This window comes from Betta splendens, chromosome 1 (genome assembly GCF_900634795.4).
Source record: "Betta splendens chromosome 1, fBetSpl5.4, whole genome shotgun sequence".
In the NCBI taxonomy this organism is placed as follows: Eukaryota; Metazoa; Chordata; class Actinopteri; order Anabantiformes; family Osphronemidae; genus Betta; species Betta splendens.
In genome coordinates, this window is record NC_040881.3 from 5,913,876 (window position 1) to 5,936,496 (window position 22,621).

The following is a 22,621-nucleotide window of genomic DNA, read 5'->3' on the forward strand; positions in this document are numbered from 1 at the left end:
CAGAGAGCGCTTGCCATTACACATTTCCATTTGTCACTGGTGGAAATAACCACATTTGTTTCAATCTCACACAGACATATGGGGAGTAGTCAAAACTGAACGCACTGTTCTAGGCCACCGCAGCATGACCCAAATTAGACTTTATGTGCCACTTCGTAATGACTAGCTACGGGCCCAATTTTACCCTTGACAAGATTTAAATAAGGACTCATTTGCTCTGGCTTCGACGGTGGAGGTAGCGAAGCGGCAGGCCGGACGTGAGCTCCCCGCCAGAGCAATCTATCATTACCGGAGTAATAAGGGAAACTGGCTTGGTTCTGTCGTACAATTGAGAACAAAATGAAGGCTTCCACACAACGTGATAATCATCGAGGCTCGCCGAAGGAGAGGCTGCCACAAATGCACCACTGTTTTCTTTTTGCTGCGTTTCATCCCAGTGGGTTAGTGGGGCTCATCACGGCCCGGCTGCTGTCTAATTTAGTGCTGACATCGACAATTGAGTCTTCAGACCTTGAATCGCTGCTACTATATTTGCAGTTTGTTTTCGCGGCCGCGTCGGGATCCGGGGTTCTCTTTATTTTGCAGCGTGTCTCTATCTATGGGAGATTGGGGGCGTCTTCCTGGTGCTTGTTTAAAAATTACAGCACTTCAGCCAGAGCAAATGCACCCAGGTGTGAAAAGGCCTTAAGTCGTGTCATTTGGCCTGTCAGACCTTCAACCTCCTCTTCCCCTTTTAAAGTCAACCCTACATTTGCGTTTGACACCCAAAACTCTACTACTAAAGTACAGTAGAGAACGTGGCTCTCCTGGAGGTCTCTCTGCAGGTTTCCACTTTGTAACTGAGCTTAGGTCAGCTGCTGTGTTGGAAGTCATTGTTGTGTGGTCTCTCCCCCATTTTCCATTGTGTGGTCAAGAGCATTCAGAGTGCCTCGTACAGAGCTCCATCCTGCCCAGTCAACAGAACAGGGGGGCCTCTCGCTGCAACCAAAAGCCATTTGAAGATGAGGTTTGTGGCTAGTTTCCACCCACATCGCCAAGCTGTCTCTGATTAGACCTGGGATCTAATTTGAGAAGGGGGCTAAGAGTGGGTTAGGGGTGTGGGGTTCCGTGTGGCGTGGCCGTCCTCTCCCGGAGGGCCCTCCGCTCAAGGGCTTGTGTGCTGGATTTCCTTCCAAGAAACACACATTAACGGAAGACATAAAGGACATAAAAGCGTAGGAGAACATGGAGAAACAGACGTGAATGGCAGACGCAACACCAGAAAGTAGCCGCATTCCTCCGCATTGCAATGTTAAATGGATTGCCGGCATCGGTATTTTACCCATAATGACATCAATCCATCATCGTAACCACTTTTCCTGTATGGGCCGTGGGGCTGGAGCCGGTCCCAGCTGTCACTGGGAGAGAAGCACGGTACGTCCTGGACGAGTCGCCGGCGGATCGCGAGGCCGCCATTCGTAGGTGACCAGTTTACAGCTTTACAGAGGCTCGAGGACCCGACCCAGACCTCAGAGCCCGGTCCCACGAGCTGGGAGCTACCAGTCGACACGTTACTGATTGTGGTTCATGAAATAAATAATAAATAAGTTTGTGTGCATGTTACTCTTTGATGCACATCTATGTTGGCGTTAGTCCCAAAGTCTTGCAGGTCTCACTTCTCAAAATACAAATACGGTTGGAGCTCAAAGCTCAAAGCTCAAAGCACACACACACACACACACACACACACACACACACACACACACACACACACACACACACACACACACACAGAGTCCCAGTAATCATGACGCTTGTCGACCCTCTGACCCACGTGATGTATTTCTGTTCAGTGTGTCAGCTCCCCAAGTGTGTGTTCTGGCTCCAGTCTGGGTCATGCATTGTCAGGAATGTTGATGAAAAATGACAGGCCATTATTACATCCCATGGTTGTCCCCCCCACCCCCACCTCCCTGCATCACCGCCAATAGGGGGTTACGTTTGAGCCCCACATCAAAAAGCACAATCTCTGCTTTAAAACAACCCCCAGCAGGTCCAGCTGGGGGCTACGATGACACCCGCTCCTCAAGGAAAGCGCCGCATGGACCTAAACTCTGCGACTTTATTTGATCAGCTACCTCGTTCTGTGACACTTCCTCCTTCACCCTACTCCATTAGGTTTTTATGGACCCGGGCTTTCTCTCTGTTCTGTTGGATGTCATTGTAGTGCTAATGTTCTGCAGGGTGGGGAACAAAGTGTGGAGCATGTAAAAGAAGCCCGGGTCCCTGAGGGAGGAGATCAGGCAGCTGCAGGCAGGGGGTGTGAAGGTTTACATTACCTGTTGGCTGCCTGAGCACACTGACTCTTCTCCTTTACAGCTCGGGACCACCTGGGCAGAGGCACGGCCCCTCCAGCAATCAGACTGCATGGGTACAAGCAGAGAGACACATAAAGGAGGGCTCACACACACACACACACACACACACACACACACACACACACACACACACACACACACACACACACACACACTAAATGATGGCCACTCACACACACAGAGGTGATGAACTCACACATCTCCAGCCTCCACTGACCCATATCTGCTGAGCACAACTCCCGGGGTCTCGGGTGGATGTCAGGAGTTGTGGTGGTTGTCAGTGATGGTTGACCCTGCTCCAGTTCTCTGATATCTCCTGTCACACATCACTGCCCAGGAAGCACTTTCCTTTCTCCTCTAGTCTCTACACACTTCATCATGCTGTCTGACTGCAGCACAGCTCAACCCACAGGCCTGTGATGTGTGTGTGTGTGTGTGTGTGTGTGTGTGTGTGTGTGTGTGTGTGTGTGTGTGTGTGTGTGTGTGTGTGTGTGTGTGTGTGTGTGTGTGTGTGTGTATTTCAAAGTCTAAATAAAAAACATAATGAAGTTAATCAAGTAAAATCTAGTAAATCTTTTAGTAAAGTTTTCATATTGCACAACAACAATAGTATAAACAGTGAATACTACTGAGTATAAGAGAGAACAACAGCAACAACAAATGAACTAGACTGTGTGGGTACATAATGTGTGTCACTGCAGTGCTGTATAATCTGATTGATAGACTTTCCTAAATGTTTTTGCATTTTTCAGATACATAATACATAAGTACTCATTAGATGGGTGCTGTGTGACTTCCTCGTAAATAAACCATGAGTGTTTTAAAAAAGAAGTGGCTCCAGCCACAATTGGCTTGAATGGAGAGGAGCATAGAGAAAATAAATGGAGGTGAAACCCAAAGAGATTTGATCAAGTCCATATATAACATGTACTTCATTTCAGCCCGGCAAAATGTCCATCCTATCATAGGAAAAGATAAAAAAAAGTCACAGCCAGCTGAGAAGCGTTCCTGTTTAATATCTGGAAGCGTTTAGATGTTGTTGTTCCTCCGCAAACACTTCAAAGTGAGACGAGGGCTGTGGTTGACCAGATGGTGAGTGAATATGGTTTCTGATCAGCTACTCATTACCTCTCAGAGAGGCTCGCTGGTGAACGGGTGAACTAGTCCTCAGACTCGTCCCGGCGCTCCGGTGGCGCTGCCGCAGCCGCTCCTCCTGCAGATTAGCGACTGGTGGAGCGCGTCGGAGCGGACGCAGCCTTTTTTGGGCCTTTCCGCCGTATCTGCGATCCGGACCCTCGTCAGCAACCTGCGCGGATGGGGATTTTAACATCTTGTCTGGTTGCTGCGCAGTCACTCGCGGCAACAGCCGGCGCGGTGACGCGCAAACGCAGCCTCGCGTAGGGAAAAAAAGAGAGGGGAACGTGAGAGCGTGACAGGTTTTGTGGTGGATGAAAAGCCCTCGGCGCTGCACACACACACACACACACACACACACACTTCATGCTGGAGGTTCCTGCCAAACCCCTGCTAATGTTGCTCTTAACCGCAGTCCAGTCGGGATCATGTGAACTCCAGCTTGACATCCACTTGCGCACAGGTCACGATCACGGGTCAGGACGATGATGTGCCTCTCGAGCACCTTCCTCCCTCTGTAATGTAATGTAAACAGCTTCAAGTGTATTACACTGGGCTGCTTCCTGCTGCGATGTGTGTGGCAGGCCGCGTACGTCAGCTGATGAGACATAAAGTGAGTATGTTTGCACAGTTATAAATACATGGGACTGTGACTAGAAGCAGCCAAATTACCAAGGACTGTTTTGATTTGGCTGTTGGAGTGCGGTGTGGAAAGAATCTTGGCGTAAATGATTATGACATGAAGCTGACAATGACATGAAAATCATTTTTTGGAGAGCTTTTTCTTCTCTTTGAACGTGGACGCCAGGATTGAACATGTGCTGCAACATGTTCTCTGTGCAGACTGATGAGAACAACAATGCCTAAATATGCAAGTTAGCGAGAAAACAACCTTCTTGCTTTGGATCTAAAGCCTGAAAGCCTGAGTTAACCGTTGAATGGAATGTCACAGGTCGTCAAGTTTTGGAGAAAATGCTTGTGTAAAACATTGAGTCTTATAAACAGTTTCACAGATTGTAATTCTTTGAATTAGCTCCGTTTACCTGGTGATGTGACGCGGGTGGCGGACGGCGCCATCTAAAGGTGTTTCCACCAAAACTTTAAGTGATAATGTTTCTTTTGAATTGGCTGTAGCTGCACGTTCAGGTGCCATTGTCACATAACTGAAGACGTGAGGTCATAACAGGAGGTTGGTATGGATTATTCAGCCCACATCTGAGTTTGTGAGCAATTAATCATTTCATTGACGCCTTTATTTTGAAAGTCTCATGACCAGGCAGCCCCTCGAAGCACCAAGAGTTCAGGGTTCAGTTTCTTTTCCAGGAAACGGGGGGAACTGTGAGTCAACACAACAGCCTTGGGGTCCGTAGGGAACCGCTCTGCCAACTGGTCCGGCTCCTCTTCTGTTTACTGGACAAATGTGTGCAACATGCACGAATCGTGTCCAAGAGAAACAATCAAAGCATGTCTTTCAGTTTTCTACGAAAACCTGAAAAACCTCCTAACAAAATCCAGCATTTTGTCCACACTGGTGAGCGACTGGCTGTGAAATGTGTTGCACTGTACAGTTCGAATCACACATCTTGTTACATCTTGTACCACTTGGACTGCGCTTTGTTTTCTAGCGGTGGGAAACCTGGATCCGTATTTCATCTTAAACTATCACAAGCCGCGATCTAAACAAAACCTCGAAACGTTGTTGCAAGTAAAAAATTAAAAAAAATCTTACTCTGTCGCTTAACTTGGTGGCGATCTTCTAAAATAACACGCCACGCTGGCTCAGATCGGTGCCGTGATCAATAGCATCTTTGTTTTGGAGTCAGCGGAGCCTAAGAACTCAGTGAAGTGTATCTGTGGCAAAACAAAGGCAAAGCAAAGAGAGAAAGTGGCAGAGAGCACGGTGCCGTGACCCCGGGGTCATTGGCAGTAGATAATCCGGTATGAGAACAACTGATAGCCTGTCAGTAATGATGGGGCCTAATGCTGGAGAAGAAAGCGGGGGGGGGCTCAGAAGAAAGAAAGAAACCTACTGAGAACTGCCCTATGTTTTTTGTCATCTGTGTGCCAAATCAGGGTGAGACGGGGGAGGAGGGGGGGTTAGGGAGAGAGAAAGAGAGAGCGCAGATGGACCACACCGACTGACTGCTTGGACTAATGTGGACGTTTTCTCTCCAGGGTCAGATATTTACTCCTAATTAGCTGGAGGAATGCGACGCATGAGAGCGGAACAGATACGTTACCGTTTTGGCCGGAATTTCCTCTCTTTCCGCGGCATGTGCTGCTTTAACCTGATTAGGTATGGCACTTATCAGAGCAGATGAAAGCGCCGGGGGACCGGCGAGGCACCGCCGGACACCCCTGCTCCGTTCCCTCACCACTATTTTCCACCCTGACCCTCTCCGCGCGGCCGCCGGGACGGCGATTTACAGTAACGCTGACGTCGGCGCCCGACGCGGCGCCGGATCAAAAGGGCCCCGATAGGAACAAACAAGCGGGGAGACGTTCTATAAAAATGATTTTTATTGAAGGAACTCAATGAGATCAACAGGTTTTACGAGGTGTAGCGAGGGGGCATGCTGTTGTCAGGAAGTGAGGCCGCGCTGGAACACGTGTTCCACCGCGGTGGTAGCGGCGGATCAGATGGGTTCCAGTGGCGGCTCAAACCGGGCCCGTGCCTGTTTGTGTGTCCTTTGTCTCTGCGTCCGGAACGTGGAGGAATTCCTACCTGCCTAACGTCAGCTTTCGCGTGGTCGCCGGGAGCACGCGTGGCGCCGGCTGCAGCATCGCGCCGAGGCCGGGTTCTGCCTAAGTGGACCATCACGGCCGCGGAACGTCTCGTTAGCGCCTTCCAGCCCCGTCCTTCGCGTCTCACGGACCAACTGGCCTTTCGCCGACGTGGTCCCGGATCCGAGCTCAGCGCGTGTTCTTGAGAAGCGCCCAGCACAAACAGAATCAATCACCCGCCGTCACACAACGCGGCAGTCAAGCGGAACGCCGTGATTGCGCGCTTCTCTTATCGTGCTCCGCACGCAGCCTGGATGTTTCTGGACGGAGGTCATGCACGTTCCTCCCGCGCCGAGCGCCGCTGCAATCTGTCTTCCGTCTCCGGCCGCGTACTTCGCACGGCGGTGATGTCAGACCCCGCTATTGCGGCCATATGCCGTATGAGAGCTATCGGCTGTGAGCGCGAGGCCTACGTCCGCTCGTAGCCGGCGGCACATCTGTGCGCCGTCTGTGGTGGCTCCCAGATACAAACGCACAGACGCACGTGCGCGGTCGCAGGTGTGGCCTCGGCAGCGACAGCAACAACAAACGACCCCCGGCCTGTAACGAGCGGGCCCGTCCCGCGCTGTACGCGGTGTCGGCCCCGGCCCCCAGCCGACGGCGGGGCTAATAGCCGGGCTGGATAATTTGTAATGTGTGTTACAGTAAACGACAGCGCGGTCGTACCCTCTAATTTACATTTTGTACCCCACACAGAGCGTGTTGCCAAACTCCACTAGCACTACTTTGTTTCCCGTTCTCTCCCTCTCACAGACACACACACACACGCACGCACACACACACACACACACACACACACACACACACACAAAGACACACATTTGCTCGTTGATGGTCTGTATTTGTTTAGGAATTACTGGAACAGGCCACAGTGAAGTGTGGGAGCAGAGGAACATCCAGTCTCACAGTTCCCCTGATTGACCCGATGGAGACCAAAGTCTGTGTGTGTGTGTGTGTGTGTGCGTGTGTGTGTGTGTGTGTGTGTGTGTGTGTGTGTGTGTGTGCGTGCGTGCGTGCGTGCGTGCGTGCGTGCGTGCGTGTGTGTGTGTGTGTGTGTGTGTGTGTGTGTGTGTGACCACCTGACCACACACACTGCTTGTGTGTTATTATTGTTGTTATTATTTACACATTAGCCTCTTGAAACTCTGTGCTCTCGGCTCCAGCGTGTCCTTGTCTTCTCCTTCTCACACCAGAAGATCTCGCTAAAGGACGCTACGCTACAGAGATCACAAAGCGGGTTGCGTCTCGATGGCTTCGGTCCACTAATTAAAAAGAGGTCGATAAAACTCGGTGCACTTACAGTACCAAACGCAACATATGACGTGAGAACCAAATAAAATACGAGACCAAGCGAACGAAAGTAGTAGCAACAGGAGCGGGAGGAGGTAACGTATACGACCTGAGCACTAGCGCTAATTCCCCTCATATCACCGGCAGCTGGGACATAAACATTTATAGTAACGCAATCTGGACATGTATTGGTTTTGGACTACTGGTCAAACAAAACAAGCTCTGGGAATCAATTAATGTCGGATGACGTGAAAAAACATATTAAAGCAATCAAATGAAGGCTAATGATTAGCCGCTAGCCTTTGGCTGACACCCCTGTTCAGCTCCCCTCCATGATCCTGCTGCTCTGCTCGCGAGCTGGAAGCAGCTTCAGACCTGTCTTGCATATAACACACACGCGCGTTTCCAGCTCGTCTCTTTATCTTTTCACACCGGCGCTTTGTCTGGCGCCTGCGCCGCCCTTTGTTGCCCGCGAGCGGCACCTTTCTTTTCTCCATTTCCCCCGTGGCTAATGCGTATTTATGGACTGGAAGAGTTTGCGATGTTTCGCTTCCCATCAAACAGGGAAGTGGTGCCAATACCATAAGCCGCCCTCATTCATCAAGCACTCGCAGGCATCAGCTGAGTGATAAATCCACTCAATAGTGTGTGGGTGGTATTCTGGGTGGTCATGGCTTGGAAATGTGGTGTCCGGTGAAGGTGTGTAGCTTCCAGATGTCCACAAAGCTCCAGGTGAGCGGCGGGTTGGTCGTCACAGCCTTCCCGTCCCCTTGGGCAGCTAAGATTAAAGTAACGGGGGGCTGTTTAGATACTTGAGTTCTTCCAGGAAACGTCTACGGGGCGGAAGATTTTCTGGGCCCGGTCGACTTGTCCCACTCAAGACAACGCGCCCACTGCTGTTCGTGGAAAATGTCCCGAGGCCGCCGGCGCTGGTGTCACTGTACATGAGGCGGCTGACGCTTCGGGAGCGAGGCGGCGGGACGCGTGAGTGACAGAGGGCGGCGGGGACGAAAGGGAGGAGGCGACGGGCGCTCCGGCTTCTTGACCCCTTAGCATAAGAAGCCTCCAAAGTTCAAACTCCAGTGATTACAAGCTGAGCTGGTATTTAACGCACCCCCCCCCCCCCTCCTCGTCCCCCCTCCTCACCCCCCACGGGCTCGTGTGAGCTGTGTGTCCATGTGCGACGACGTCTACAACCTGAATCTAGGAGTACATACCACATGAACCTGTGTGTGTGTGTGTGTGTGTGTGTGTGTGTGTGTGTGTGTGTAGGGGTTTAGCAGCGTAGGTGGGCAGGGTCAGGGGTGGCTTGGTGGGGTTCTGGAGCCACTGGGCCTTCCCCATTGTTCAGGCTGGAGGAGCCAAAGGGGGCAACACTTATTGATGCCAAAGGTATTGCCTGCTTACGGTGTGAGGCCAGAGAAAAAGATTGCGAGTGTGTGTTCGTGTGTGTTCGTGTGTGTCCTAATGTGTGGACCCTGCTCCAGGAGGAACCCACAAGGGGCGGGAAAGGGAATGTAATTACAGATGATATAGGACCAAAGGGAGGAAATTGATTAAAGAAAATGGGTGACCAGGAAGTAAGCAGGGATCTTTGTTTCCCCTTCAATTAAACTGAAATGTCTTGGTGGCCTCTCTTTTTCAGCTGCATGTGGTTGATTTAGAGTGGGGGGGGGGTTCTGGATGGATGGAACGGATGCTGCCATTAATTAATGGCCGAGGTCCTTCAGCCAAGCCTACCTAGAGGGAGAACACGGTAGGAAACGGCAAAATTACAACCCCGAGCGCTACTCGCGGCCTTTTTCAGCTTTCGCGTGCCGTCCAAGCGAGTTGTGCCCACACGATTTTACGGCGCTTTGAGGGATTATTAGAACAACATTTTGGCACTCGGGCTCCGTTTGACCTCCACAGAAAGTGATTTACTGCAGGTATTCAGAGTAAACGTGTGGGGTATTTACAATAGTTTCCCTGCACCATCAAAGCTGCGCTGATCCCATAATTCAACTTGGTGGGTGCATGCAACAATCTCATGAGGGATGAGACCAGAAGATTTCATACATATCTGCATCATACATTAAGTTCTCCTTGATAAAATCTTGGTACTTGGCGTTGGAGTGCTCCTCAACGGGTCATCTCTCATTTACTGTTGCATCTCCCTCACTTGCTTTGCAAATGTGAGCATACAGTGTGAATAGTTCTACAAGGCCAAGGGAGAAGTAACAGCAAGGGGTGGTGTGTGTGTGTGTGTGTGTGTGTGTGTGTGTGTGTGTGTGTGTGTGTGTGTGTGTGTGTGTGTTGGGGGGTAAAAAAGGAGAAAACAGGTTGTCAGTGTGGTTGAACAGCAAAATAGCATTTTCTCCCTCGGGCTCAGCCTCCACAGATGTTTCATTCAGGCCCCAAAGCAGGGCCACTCTCAAAAGTGCTCCAGTCCCGACACAATTCAGCCCCTTTGTGCGCTGAAGGGGAGAAGCTCAGCCCACTGTTTACTGCTCGCAGACCCCCCATCCCCCCCTCATGTTAGCAGGCGGAACAATTGGGGAGGGCCTTGCCCAGAGCTGGGGCGGTGTGGCAGGTCAACAGAATGGGCTGTGAATCCTGTGCCTCTGAATCCTCAGGGTGGGTGGTCCGGCTCGCTCCCCTCTCTGTGTCTCTCTCTCACACACATGCACAGAGCAACACACTCTCCTCTCCGCTCCGCGCTGCAGATTAGCTCATGAGCCGGGCCAACTCTGGTGCCGGTGCCTGAGCTCTGTGATGTGGTGATAGGTGGCCCAGAGAGGACGCCAGCGAGGGCTCTTTCTGCAGGATTAGCAGACTCCCAGGTCCCCGCCGCCGATAGCGGGTCCCGGCCGGACCCGGTCGGGCCCGTTGGCGGGTGGAGCCTGCAGTGGCCCACGTGGAGGCTGCCAGCGAGCGACTGGGTGGCAGTTAACACACTAATCCTGCTGATGATTACCACTGGCACTGGGAAATAAACAGTAATAAATGAAGCTACAAGGCTGAGCACACACCCACAGCAGAAAGTCATGCTGACACACACACACACACACACACACGCACGCACACACGCACGCACGCACACACACACACACGCGCACACGCACACACGCACACACGCACACACACACACACACACACACACACAGCAGAAAGTCATGCTGACACACACACACACACGCGCGCGCACACACACACGCACGCGCACACGCACACACACGCACGCGCACACGCGCACACACACACACACACACACACACACACACACACACACACACACACACACACACACACAAACACACTATATTTCCTTCTTCATACAAAAACACCACAAAATGAACCTCAACGCCATTAATCTAAATTTGTGGATGTACTATCCATTTTTCACGTTGCATCAAACAGGAAACAGTGAAGGTTAGAGTTGTTTCTACTTATAGCTGGAGGAGCGGCAGCTGCCTGGCTCATGTCTTTCCCCTTGTTCACAGCGACACCTAGTGAAGCTGACCCAGAACTGACAACGGAGGGAGGAAATTTCCTAACAAGTAACTTGAGTAACTCTTAGTTACTCAAGAAAAACATGTACAGTTAGAAATGATGCCCGGTCATGTGACGACGCCCAGGTATTAGACAATATTAGCTCTGAGGAAGAACATGTCTCAGTGTTTAATACATGTGATTAAATGGGTAGAGCATCAGCCTGGGAAGCAGAGGGTCGGAGGTTCCATCCGACCAGGTGTGTCCTTGAGCAAGACACTTCACGCTAGCTCCACGGGCGCCGTGTGTTGTCAAATGCAGAGCACAGATTTCATAGTAACATTATAAAGAAAGGTCAAATTGTAACATTGTGACAAAATTGTATCTGATCTCATCTCATCTTCTTAAAAACAAAGGCTCTGAAAGTTTTGCTACCTCACGTCGCTGTGTAGCTGAAGGCAAGTCTGAGGCAACGCGCTCATCTATTTCCCTTTCACGTCACTTCATTTGAGCAACATTACATCCTGCTGTGGTCAGAGTCGTTGGCCTTGTTACAGGTTGTGAGCGCGCGCTGAGAGACACTGAGGAGGAGAGCTGGGGCGCGAAAGCATCGACCGAAGGCACCGAGAGCCTCAGTGAAACCAGTAAAGACCGTCTCCTGCCGCCATCAGGTCACTATGACGCCAACACGATTTGCCCTTGTGATTCTCGGTAAGTCCACTCACACTGCTGAATCATTGCCTAATAATAATTCTCATTGATTTGAACGTCAACAAAACATGTTCTATGGATACATTTCAAAATAATATAAAAAAATGCGTGTATGTGTTAAGGAATAAGTCTCATTGCTTCATGTTTGGCCTGTAACACACCGTCAAACGCCAGTAAAAGGGAAACAGAGCCGCACCTTGTCATTCAGCTGCTTCCCTTTAAGCCTTTGAGCAAATAAAGGTATCAGACGTGATGATATCTGAAAATACATAAATAAAAGTGTGTAAAAGTGATCATTTTGTGTTTAGTTATTAAATCACTGACATTGTTGGCCTTCTCTCATACAGGGTTTGCTGTGGCCTGTGCTTTGGAGACCAGCAACTCCACCACTGATGAGCTGAACATAAAGAGCAGCCCGGGCAATGACACAGAGTCGCCAGGGACCAGCACAGCGAGCGATGATGACAGCGTCACTACCTCGTTCCTCAACATCACCGTGGACACCACCAGCATCCCCAGTACCAACAGTACCAACAGTGCCAGTAACCAAACCAGCACCACCAGCAGCGCCACCAGCACCACCAGCAGCGCCACCAGCAACACCAGCAGCACCACCAGCAACACCAGCACCACCAGCAAGCCGGTACCAACGGCGCCGCCAGGTCAGCGCTCGCGATCCACTCTGTCAGATGGTGATTCTGAACCGTGTGGATGTGAACGTTGCCTGTTCGGACCGTCGCGCTGTGCTTCACGTGTTTCTCTTCTTCAGATAATGCTATTCCCACCACACCTAAATCCAGTGGACCAGTCACAACCACTTCTACCACCACCAAAAACAATAAAGGTCAGACGTGAGCGCTGAGCGACGCCGCTCACGTGAGCTGGGTCTGCAGCACGTTCCAGCTCCTCTTAAAGTGCTCTTTAACTTGATCCTACTTTTTTGTATTTCTCATAGACACTGGTGTCAAACCAAACGTTGAAGAAAACAGTGGCAACCGCGCCGGTGAGTTACAATAAAGCACTGCGTCACTATTTTAAGACAAACACAGGGGATTTCCATATTCTCTGTATTATTCCTCATAATCTGAATCTCAGCGTGAGCAAACGCCTCCTTCCCCTAAAAACCACCCGTCGCCTCCCTCAGGTGTCATCGTCCTGATTGTGATCATCATCATAGCTGCTGTGTTTGTAGCCGCCTGCTGCTGGACACGGAGGAGAGGAAGGGTGAGTGTAGAGCAGGTGGAAAGCTGCAGCAGCTGCTCCCTCCTTTCCTTTACACCGTCCCCTCTCTCTACAGCGCTACTCCGTGGACCCCACTTCTCAAGCGGACGGCGTCAACGTCCCCCTGAGCGCCGTGGAGCCCGCGGAGCCGCCCGCCAGCCCGGTTCCTCACAACGGTGGGTCCGGTCATTCTGATGATACGAGACAACACACACACACACACGCACACACACACGCACACACACACGCACGCACGCACACACACACGCACGCACGCACACACACACACACACACACACACACGTGAAGCTCACACATGCATCTGGATCTCTTTCAGGTCTGCAAACCTTTGAAAGTGCAGAAAGGGCTTCCAGTGAGCCAGAGGTGAAATGTGAAGTGCAGGAGGAGCAGAAAGGTAAAAAGATGCATCGGAGCCTCCAGCTAGAACACGTCTTCTGGCTGGAGACAGTCAAGACGCTCATTTGCGTGTTTATTTCACACAAATTTCACACAGTACTTCTTGCTTCCTGTTTCTTAAGATGAGCTAAACTGCATAAAGGGAAGTATCAGCTCCTGTCAGCCTGTGTGACATAGTACTCAGTAACTGACAGCATCTAGATGAACAGAAGCTGTGCTTTAGTATTGCTTCCATTAGGAAAACACTGGATGCAGTACTTTAATGAACCACTTGGTGGGAATGGAAGCCAAGGTTGCAACTTCCCTGTGTGTTGAGTTTATCACTTACTTATTGCTGATCCATAAAATAATAAAGGTCAGAAAATATGCTGTCACATATCAAACACACAGTTTAAATATTTAAACAGAGCCTTGGTGGCATGTGTGCATCAAACCAACGTTAGTATAAATTAAATATTAATATAAAATCATATTTTACTCATTGTTTTCATCTACAATGAGGAGGAAAAGCTGCACGTCATGCCTGGGCCTTCTTTAAAATGAGCTGGTGGCCAATTCAAGAAGCAGCAACCGTTCCGATAATTGTTTCACTGTCGTTGGAAAGAAATAATGAATCATTTTCAGCGGTTTGAGCAAAACAGTTGCATTTCTCAACGTCTCGCTCGGAGCACGCTGATGAAACCAAACCTGACGTTTGTCAAGTTTATCTCCCCGATGAAGTCATTCCTCTGTTGCACAAACCTCTGTTTGCATGATTTTAAAAAAAAGAAACCAGATTCCGGTCTAACATTGTCCTGAACAGACTTAAGCTCTGCATCAGCGGCGCCTTCAGCGATAGAAACCACAGGGTGAGATAAGAACAGTTAGTGTAGGGGAAGTCACTGTGCCGTCAAAGCAGCCAATAAGCTCAGCTTCTGTTGTCAAACTCATGTTTTCATGACACACAACTAACTGGTAGAGCTGCATCTGAACCCCCGTCAGCTCCACTTTCCCTCTGTTAAACCCGGGGTCACATAATGACGGGTTCTCCTACTTTCCCACAGGCTGCAACAGCTGCGTGGCTGTAACTCATTAGGACCTGCTCAGTAATCAGCTGCATTGTTGCCAACATGGTGGCCCACTCAAACAGACCCCCCCCCCCCCCCCCCCCCGTCACAAAGTGTAAAACCGCCTCAGGCTACATGGGCTCAAATGCTGCAATTATGAGGCCGCTAAACACAGAGTCGAACAGCAAACAAGTTTACGGCGACAACGGCCCCACAGTCGTTATTCACTGTCGCTTGGTTCACGCGTCAGGCTTTTCTGCAGAGAGAGTGAAAACGCTGCGCTCTCCGTTTGTCCCTCGCAGCCGAGGCTGAGGAACCGGCCGCGGAGCCCGGCGCCGACCCCGCGCCCCCGGCCCCGGACGGCCCCGGGGACGAGGCTGCCGCCGAGCAAGGCACCGCCGCAGCCGCGGAGCCGGAGACGAGCGAGGACCAGGGCTCCGCCTCCGCCGAGGCGTCGGAGGAACCGGACGCCGGGTCCAACGAGAACAACAGCAACAACGCGGGCCTGGAGGCGCGAGGTGGGTCTGGTGGACGCGTGCGCTCACGTCAGCAGCCACTGCGTGTGAGAGGAGCCCATCGCTTCCTATGCTTCAAGCTCACTTCTGCATCAGCTTCAACTGTGTGAGAAGTGAAGAAGAGAACTTTGCAATTTGTCAGTGTGTTGTATAGTAAACTCGAATAGCAACACCCTCCTCTACACAACTGCGTGCACACACACGTCCCACTTCCTGCTGTTTATGACGATTCACTGCGTCCTCCTCATTCACCTGCTTTAATGCCTTTGTACAGGCTTCAAGGGGACCAACATGTTCTGGGACGTTCCTCTCCACAGCCCCGTGTGACCTCCCTGCGTGATGAAGAAGGTCGGTAAGAGGAAAAGCAGCCACCAGCAATAAGACAAACACACACAAGCTCTGCTCTCCTTCCTGAACTCATTAATAGCAAAAATCTAATGGTTTATAGTGTGAAAGCTTCATTCTATCGCGACTGGATGCACGCTGGCAGAAATGCAAACGGTTCGGCCGCCTTCCTTCTGGTCTCTGACTGTGACTGATGGAGGAGACTCCTCTCACGCGTGCTCTAACGTGGGTCCTCCCAGGCTAATCATCGCGTCCTTCAGGATGTGAGGCCCACATCCGCACCCGCACGAACGCGCCGGGCCGGAGCCCGAGGCCCGAGGGATTCACCGCGGCCGTCGCAGCCGACGACAAGCTCACGTCTGAGCAGCGCAGCGTCAGCAGTCACGCACCGTTTGCGTGCCCACAAAAACACCGGCCCAGAAATTCCAGTCCTCTCCGTTTCAGCAAGTCAAGTACCGCTGCTGTTTTTAACCAAATGGATTTTAGCTGTCAGAGATTGAGTCATTTCCCTTTTTTCACAACCAAACAATTATTTTGCTTCATGTTTATGATATTGACCATGTTTAATAACACTGTGCAAGTAGGAAGTAGATTTCTAGATTTCTGAGTTAACTGTTTCCAAACACAGTTCAAGGTCATTTAGCAAAAAGTAAAAACACTTTTTAAACGGATTAAAATTTTTGTTTTATCGGAAATTTTCGAAAAACTGTTGAAAACCACACAGTTTGCAAACGCATCACAATGAGCATGCGGTTAAGCCCAATCAGCACAAGCTCCAGATGAAAGGGAAAACCGGCTCCCACCTGGTCGGAGAAGCCATGAGCGCGCTGGAAGGCTGGAAGCGGAGGTTGAAAGCAGCGGCGGATAATGGCTGTGAAGGGACAGGTCGTAAACTACGGCGGCATAATTAGACCCAGGACCTGGTTGTGTCATTTCCACGTCAGAGCTCAGCTTTCATGTGTGACGGCCGACGTTGGAGGAAACTGCCCGGACGGCGTGGGATGAACATGTCACCGCTGGGCCGAGCCAATGATGAGCAGCTATTTGAAGATGCTTTTATTGTGAAGGGCTGCTGGTGTAAGCGCAGACACACGGGCAGGAAGTGCATAATTGATGTGAGTAATAACAGTGAGGGGGAACTTCCTGCTGGTGAGGTTTGATGTGGTCGAGGCCGCTCCACCTGGAGCTTTGAAACCGGGGCGGGACTGACGGAAAGCGCGGGCGCTGCGAGGAGACAACAGCTGGTGCCCGGCCGCTTCCTGCCCGCTCTTCCCACCGCACAGCGGCCGGGTTCCGTGGAGAGATTCAAACCTCAGACTCGCAATTGCAGCGTGGTAAAGGTAGCAATTAGACACGCAGCATTAGAGGCCTGCGACTGCAGCACATGCTGAACACGCAGCTTGGACTTTGACGTGTTTCAACAGGTTTTGGTGATTTTAATCGCAGTGGGTTGAAGGATTTAATGTCCGGGGGACGTTGCAGTTAAAGGGGATCGGTGGTGGATTAAACTACCTGACACTGAGTGGATGTCACAGGATCAGGAGAGAGACGATCAGTCACAGAACTGTGGATATTGTTTTGTAGCACCAGCATTTTATTCCATTATTCATAATTTAGGAGGAAACGCGATGATGATGCCTGTTTAACCTTTATCCACAGGACAACACTCACTGTTTTACAGGGTAGCACATCCTGAGGCAAAGGTTAGGTTAAACAGAGTGTTCAGTGTCGCCTGTTAAAGGCTCCACATACAGAATATATTTACTGCTCATTCCAAGCTTCCAAGTGACTGGAGAAGATAATAAATCTGTGACTGGAGTTTGGCCTTTGACCTTTGAGGACACTAGCCTGTTTATCAAGCTGTCAGCATTTTAGAGATTGGGCGGCAATCAGAATGAAGTGAGGAGACAGCGTAACATCGATCCTCTCGCGTGTGAAGTCTAGACAATAATGAACCTTTCATGTCAGCATTTGACCTCACCTGTGGGCTTCCTGTGCGGCTTCATCGGAATCAAGACACGTGTCCTCTTCCTATAACCGTTCCTTGAACCTCCAGAGGTTCTGGGTTGAAGACCTTCCCCAAGGTCAAAGGTCAGACAGTGCTAATTAAAGGGTGCACGGTGACAGTAGGAGAATGATGTGACTTCGATGTCGGACAGAACAGTCTGGCATTCTTCAGCGGTCGCGGAGCGTGTCTCTGCACATTTGGATGCAGCGATTTCAACAAAGACCACGGCACATGAAAGAACATGAAGCAAACGAAAACAATGTTTGCAAGACACGTGAGAGGGAGAGGGGGAAACCGTTCATCCGGGCCGTTTTCAGTCACCAGAGTCAAAGTCTTCACATATGAACTCTAAGTTCCATAATAATCCATATTTCTGAGTCTGGAGTCTTGAGACCTCACCTCACGCAGCAGAACTAAAGCACGTGAAGGTGGGAGGGAAAGTCGTAAAAGAGCCCAGCAGTGGAAACAGACGCTTAATTGTGAACAATCACACCTTTGACTCGGTGACTAAGCTGCTCCAGACACTTGTTAAGGCTTTGTCCTCCCATCGTAACGCAGAAGCATCTGTTTGGTGGGACTTGAAACGTGAACACAGGCCCTTTGATGAGTTGGGTTCATACGTATCAGGCCCATTTTTGCTGGATGTACGAGGTCTTCATCCTCCGATTTGCCTGTACACTGAGTCTGTGTTGGTTCTGACCCGGTCTCACCTGTGCCCCCCCCCCCCCCCCCCCCCCCCCCCCCCCCCCCCCCCCCCCCCATCACCGCCCCCCGAGGTCCCGTTGGTGAAAGCTCCCTCGCCCGCCGTGCTCCGGCGGCCGCTTCAGGCGCTCCTTTGTGCGGCTGTGATGTGGAGACCGCTGACGGACGGACGCTCATTCACCTGCTGCTATCGCCTCTGGCATCGGCTCCACATTCCTCGGGCGGCGAACTGTCAGAGTCTTTATTACATCCTTGTCTCTCATCGTTCACATGTGGTTTAAAGGGACGTCGCAGAGTGAGCATCAAATCTGATACAGTTTGGATTTAGTTTTCAGGACTGTAAATTATGACGTTAGAGTAGCTTTGCATTGTGTTTACAACCAGATTATTTAAAATATGTAGACGATTAAGACACGAGGAAGTTACTTCTTAGACGTCTCACAGAGCTTTATTGTTTTTACCTGAGTATTTTCTTCCAGGCTTCTCAATCTCCCTTGGAATGCCCAGTCTTTCAGCAGCCAGGTTTTACTACAGAGGCAAACTGGTCTTCACAGATCGTAATCTGCCCCCGTGGCTCAAACTCACAGACTAAGATCAACCAAAGTCTTACCTGCAACCTGAGTGTCGGTAGTCGCATTTCTGCTCCAGAACCAAAGTCTTTTTATACGGGAAGCAGCTTAGGCTAACTCCGGTCAAACTGAAAATCTGGGCTGATGTGAAAACAGTAGATCTTTGACAGATAGAATGGTTTAAATGATTAAAGTGCCATAGATCAGTAGAGTCTGAAACCTGTTGAAAGCACCGGGCCCCGTCTCATTATAGAGACCATTAGCAGACGGATGAACACATGATTTATTTGTGGATGAAGCCGCTGGTCACTGCAGCCGCTCAACAGTCAAACATAAATCACATTAAAAGATGTGGAGCAGCCATCTTTTCCCTCAAACAGATGTTTCTTCCTAGAGGTCAAAGGTCGTGTAAACGTGGCCAAAGCAGAAGGTGTGAGTGTAGGGAAGCGGGTTGATTTCAGGACAGGTTGCATTGTTTACATTGCTCCGTTTCTCTTCCAGGCGGACGACTCCACAACTCAAGCGACCGAACTGGAACAATGCAGCTTTCCGCAGGTTTAGTAGAAACAGGAAATGAATTTGTAGCTTTTCAAAGTAAATGTCAGTCGAGCTCAGCTTTTCTACTGAAAACACGCATGACGTTTGTATTTTTGGTATAATTTATTTTAACTATACAAGATTTGGTTTTTCAATTATTGTGAATTTTCCTCATCTAAAGCAACTTTTTCGACTAAACTACTGTTATTTTGCCTGTAAAGTGTAAATAAAAGCACTGATTGCGCTTCATGATAAATATACCGTAGCTCTTCACACCATGGACACATTACAGCATTTCAGATAATATAATCACATAAACCTGTGACTCCAAGTCTTAGTTTTTTAGATGCATTTGCTTTCACCTGTGTGTAGGATTTCATGTCATTGCTGTGAACTGTGTTAATAAAAGTATTCCACCTTTTGCCGCATCTCTTTGTGGCCTCACTCATCTGAAGAAGCGTGGTCCGGAACACTACCTGTCCCTCATTGTGTAGCTTTGCCGCTGGATTCCTGCGATGGTCCCTGAGCTGAAGTGGCAACATGAGCTCCAGGTGCAAACACATTTGGTTCAAAGTGATGGTGTTAAAAGACAGGAATCCCCCAGACCCCGTCCTGCATGTGGACCTGGGTCAGACGCCTGTTTCTCAGTGGAGTCTAGTGATAATTGGGGCTTGGTGCTAATTAAAAGGACTCTCCCATCCTATGAATCTGCAGCTATGCAGCTATCAATCAATGACTTCTTACTTTATTTCATGGGGCATATAATGGGTTTACAACTTCCATCTGCAGTGTTCTGTTGCCCGGTGTTTGGGTCGGGTCCAGCTGCTATATCCAGCCTGTTTCCAAGGGCTTCCGCTCTCCTTTAAAGACAAGCGATAGCGTCGGCTTATATCAAGCCGCCCGCGGGGTGCTGTAATCCGCCATTGAGCGGGTGAAATGCTGCACTGGGCCTGCGGTGAGCAGTGACGGCAGGAGCGGTTCTACAGCCGACCGCAGTCATGGACACCCAGCGCCAAACCTTCCAGTGCAGCAGAATACAAACCTCTTCCTCCTCGGAACCGGATCCAAATGTCTCGGGTCTCAGCGGGCTCTATTTATACGCTGTGTATATTTACAACGGGCCGGATGAGTACTGCGAGAGCGAACAGAATGTAGGGGCAGGTTTCTCCGGCTATTCTAGGGAGACAAGGAGTTTATAGGGGGGGGGGCCTCCGCTCTGATGTCAAACACACTTTACACGTTTTACTGTTGATCCTTTAAATGTTTTCTGCCGTGTATCAGGATCTCAACACATATATGCAGACGTGGGCATAATTAGGTAACTACTTGCTCTAAAAAGTGCTAAAAAGCTAACTATTATTTGATCGCTACTGTATCTACACGTTCACTGGCAGTGATGACATTCTGTAGGTGTGCAGCACAGCTGGACATCAGCTGTATGAATGATTGATACGGCAAAAACATCAATTAACACGTCTGTCAGCAGGCGGTGCTGGAGTCTCCTCACGGCATCAACTGAGCTGAATTGTAGGTTTTACATTATGCTTTATGTTTTTTGTCTCAGTGTCACATCTAAAACACACTCAATTCAGCCACAGCAGGATATTTACTTGATCACAGGACAACTTCAAATGGATCCTGAGCTCCACAGAGCGTGGTTGTCTGTGCATTCATTTGATCCAGTTGAATCAGCGCGTTTGAACTTCAGAGGTGCCTGCGGTGACGTAAACCAAGTCTGCAGAGGTGGTGACACTGACCCCAACCAGTAAAGCTGAGTAAGAATGTCAACCCCACCGTGGTGCTAGAGGAAAACTCAGTGGATCATTAGAACAGAGTCTCTGGTTCAGGATGGGATCTAGTCTGGCTTTGTTGTCCATCTGTCATGAGGCCATTAGTGGCTGCTGTCATGAGCAGGATGAAGACTTGATCCCAGGCATCACCATCTGGCTTCTACCCAACTCTCTGTTTACATTAGATGCTCATTAAAGACGCAGAGTCTTTAATCGCGCCAAGGTGAGATGTTGATCTGTGAACACACTGTTTATACCCCTGAAATACACATAATTTATTTTACTTCTTGAGAGAAAAGTGTATCTAGATCCAGAAGTAGTTGTTTTTAGTCCAGGGGTCTTGATATTTTACAGCACACCTCTTCACCATGAGAGGAATCTGACTGAAATCCAGGAGTATAAAAAGCCGTCCGTGTTTGTTTCTATAGTTACACCCTGCAGCGTGAGCCCCCTTTTTATCCTTGGCTGGTCAAGTGAGGAGGGCAAGATTTATTTGGAGGATGCAATAAAGAGGGAGCTGCAGAATGCCTGGATGTATAAGGCATCTCTGCTATTTGACCCACAGTCCGGGAGGAGGAGGGTTGCACTGAGGTCCACGGTGTTGTCTAAACCACATTATCACCACGCTGCTCGTAAGCACCTTTTATCTGCGTCAGCGTTAACGCCACACACCATTTTTTCCATGTGTGGTGCAATTGTTGAAATAATTGTTTAAATAGAAAGAGCGCTGAAAATGTTTCAGCAATGCACGCGCGCCACTTCATCGAGTGTCAGGCACAACTCAAAAGACGATCCATAAAAGGCTACTAGGTATTTTTATCTTAACATGACCTTGTCCACACTGAGTACACATACAGGCCTCGCATTCACACTGCGTCCAGCGCGGCTGTCGGGTTCTCCAGGGTTGACTTGCACTTTTCCCTGACTTTCCTTCCGTTCCTGCTGTCATGACAACTGTTGATTTGACTTAAGGCTTTGTGTGTTTCATTTCATTTACAAGCTTTGGGGAGGAAACTCACACAGTCCCGCGTACTGTATGATGTCTGAGACTCCTCACCCAGCGGCGACTGAACTGGGCATGTGTTGTGTGTCCATACACCTGTCCTACCAGCTGATGGCGGGTTATGGTCCCTCGCTGTCGACCCGGAGCCGAGCTGTCCTCCTGACACCACCTTGAATGAAGCTGGACTCGTAAACACAAAAGTCTTGGATTTCAGACACAGCCTCAGAGTTAAAAAAAGCCAGTAAAAACAAAGCCAGTAAAGTAAAATAACATAATGAAAAACAATAACTAAAGCAAAATTATAGTTTGTTACATTAGCTATTCTACACGTTTTCTTTATTTAAGATAAGAAATAGTTTTAGACATTGGTTTGACTGTGAAATCATAGTTAAGCTGCAGAATCAGACCTGGTGACTGAGTTAGTGAGCTGAGACCAGACTCGCCCTTAACACAGACTTTGATTGAACTTTAATAGGGGATTTCTCACTTCATTCCCACACCATAAGACCCCATCACCCGCCTCCAAAGCAGTGTGAGAAACGGCTCAGGTTGTAACACGACGTATAGCCGACTTCAAAGTGGCTCTAAAAGTGGGCGCGGGCCTACTTTTACTGAGCTGAGCTTTAATAAGCAGAAGAATTTCTGTTTATTCAACTTAAATGCACAGATCAGACAGAGATTAGTTTTCCTTAAAACACTGCTACACTTTACTTGCAGTGGC

The 22,621-nt window shown here is 49.7% G+C and overlaps 1 protein-coding gene across 3 annotated transcripts in view; it reads left to right on the forward strand.

Annotated features, from left to right (window-relative positions):
• The window catches only part of si:dkey-27h10.2 (uncharacterized), a 36,108-nt gene extending 16,580 nt beyond the window's left edge, over positions 1–19,528 (forward strand). For 2 of the 3 annotated variants that reach the window (XM_041072504.2, XM_029162191.3), the window contains exons 3-12: positions 11,594–11,747; positions 12,095–12,409; positions 12,517–12,591; positions 12,703–12,750; positions 12,892–12,971; positions 13,045–13,144; positions 13,306–13,383; positions 14,734–14,949; positions 15,221–15,294; positions 19,072–19,528. In XM_041072504.2, coding sequence (XP_040928438.1) covers positions 11,714–11,747; positions 12,095–12,409; positions 12,517–12,591; positions 12,703–12,750; positions 12,892–12,971; positions 13,045–13,144; positions 13,306–13,383; positions 14,734–14,949; positions 15,221–15,273 — 999 coding nt within the window. In that variant the 5' untranslated portion in view covers positions 11,594–11,713 and the 3' untranslated portion in view covers positions 15,274–15,294; positions 19,072–19,528. Of the gene's footprint in view, positions 1–11,568; positions 11,748–12,094; positions 12,410–12,516; positions 12,592–12,702; positions 12,751–12,891; positions 12,972–13,044; positions 13,145–13,305; positions 13,384–14,733; positions 14,950–15,220; positions 15,299–19,071 lie in introns of those variants that run through there. The other variant, XM_029162211.3, reaches the window with a different exon arrangement.
• The last annotated feature ends 3,093 nt before the right edge of the window (positions 19,529–22,621 follow it).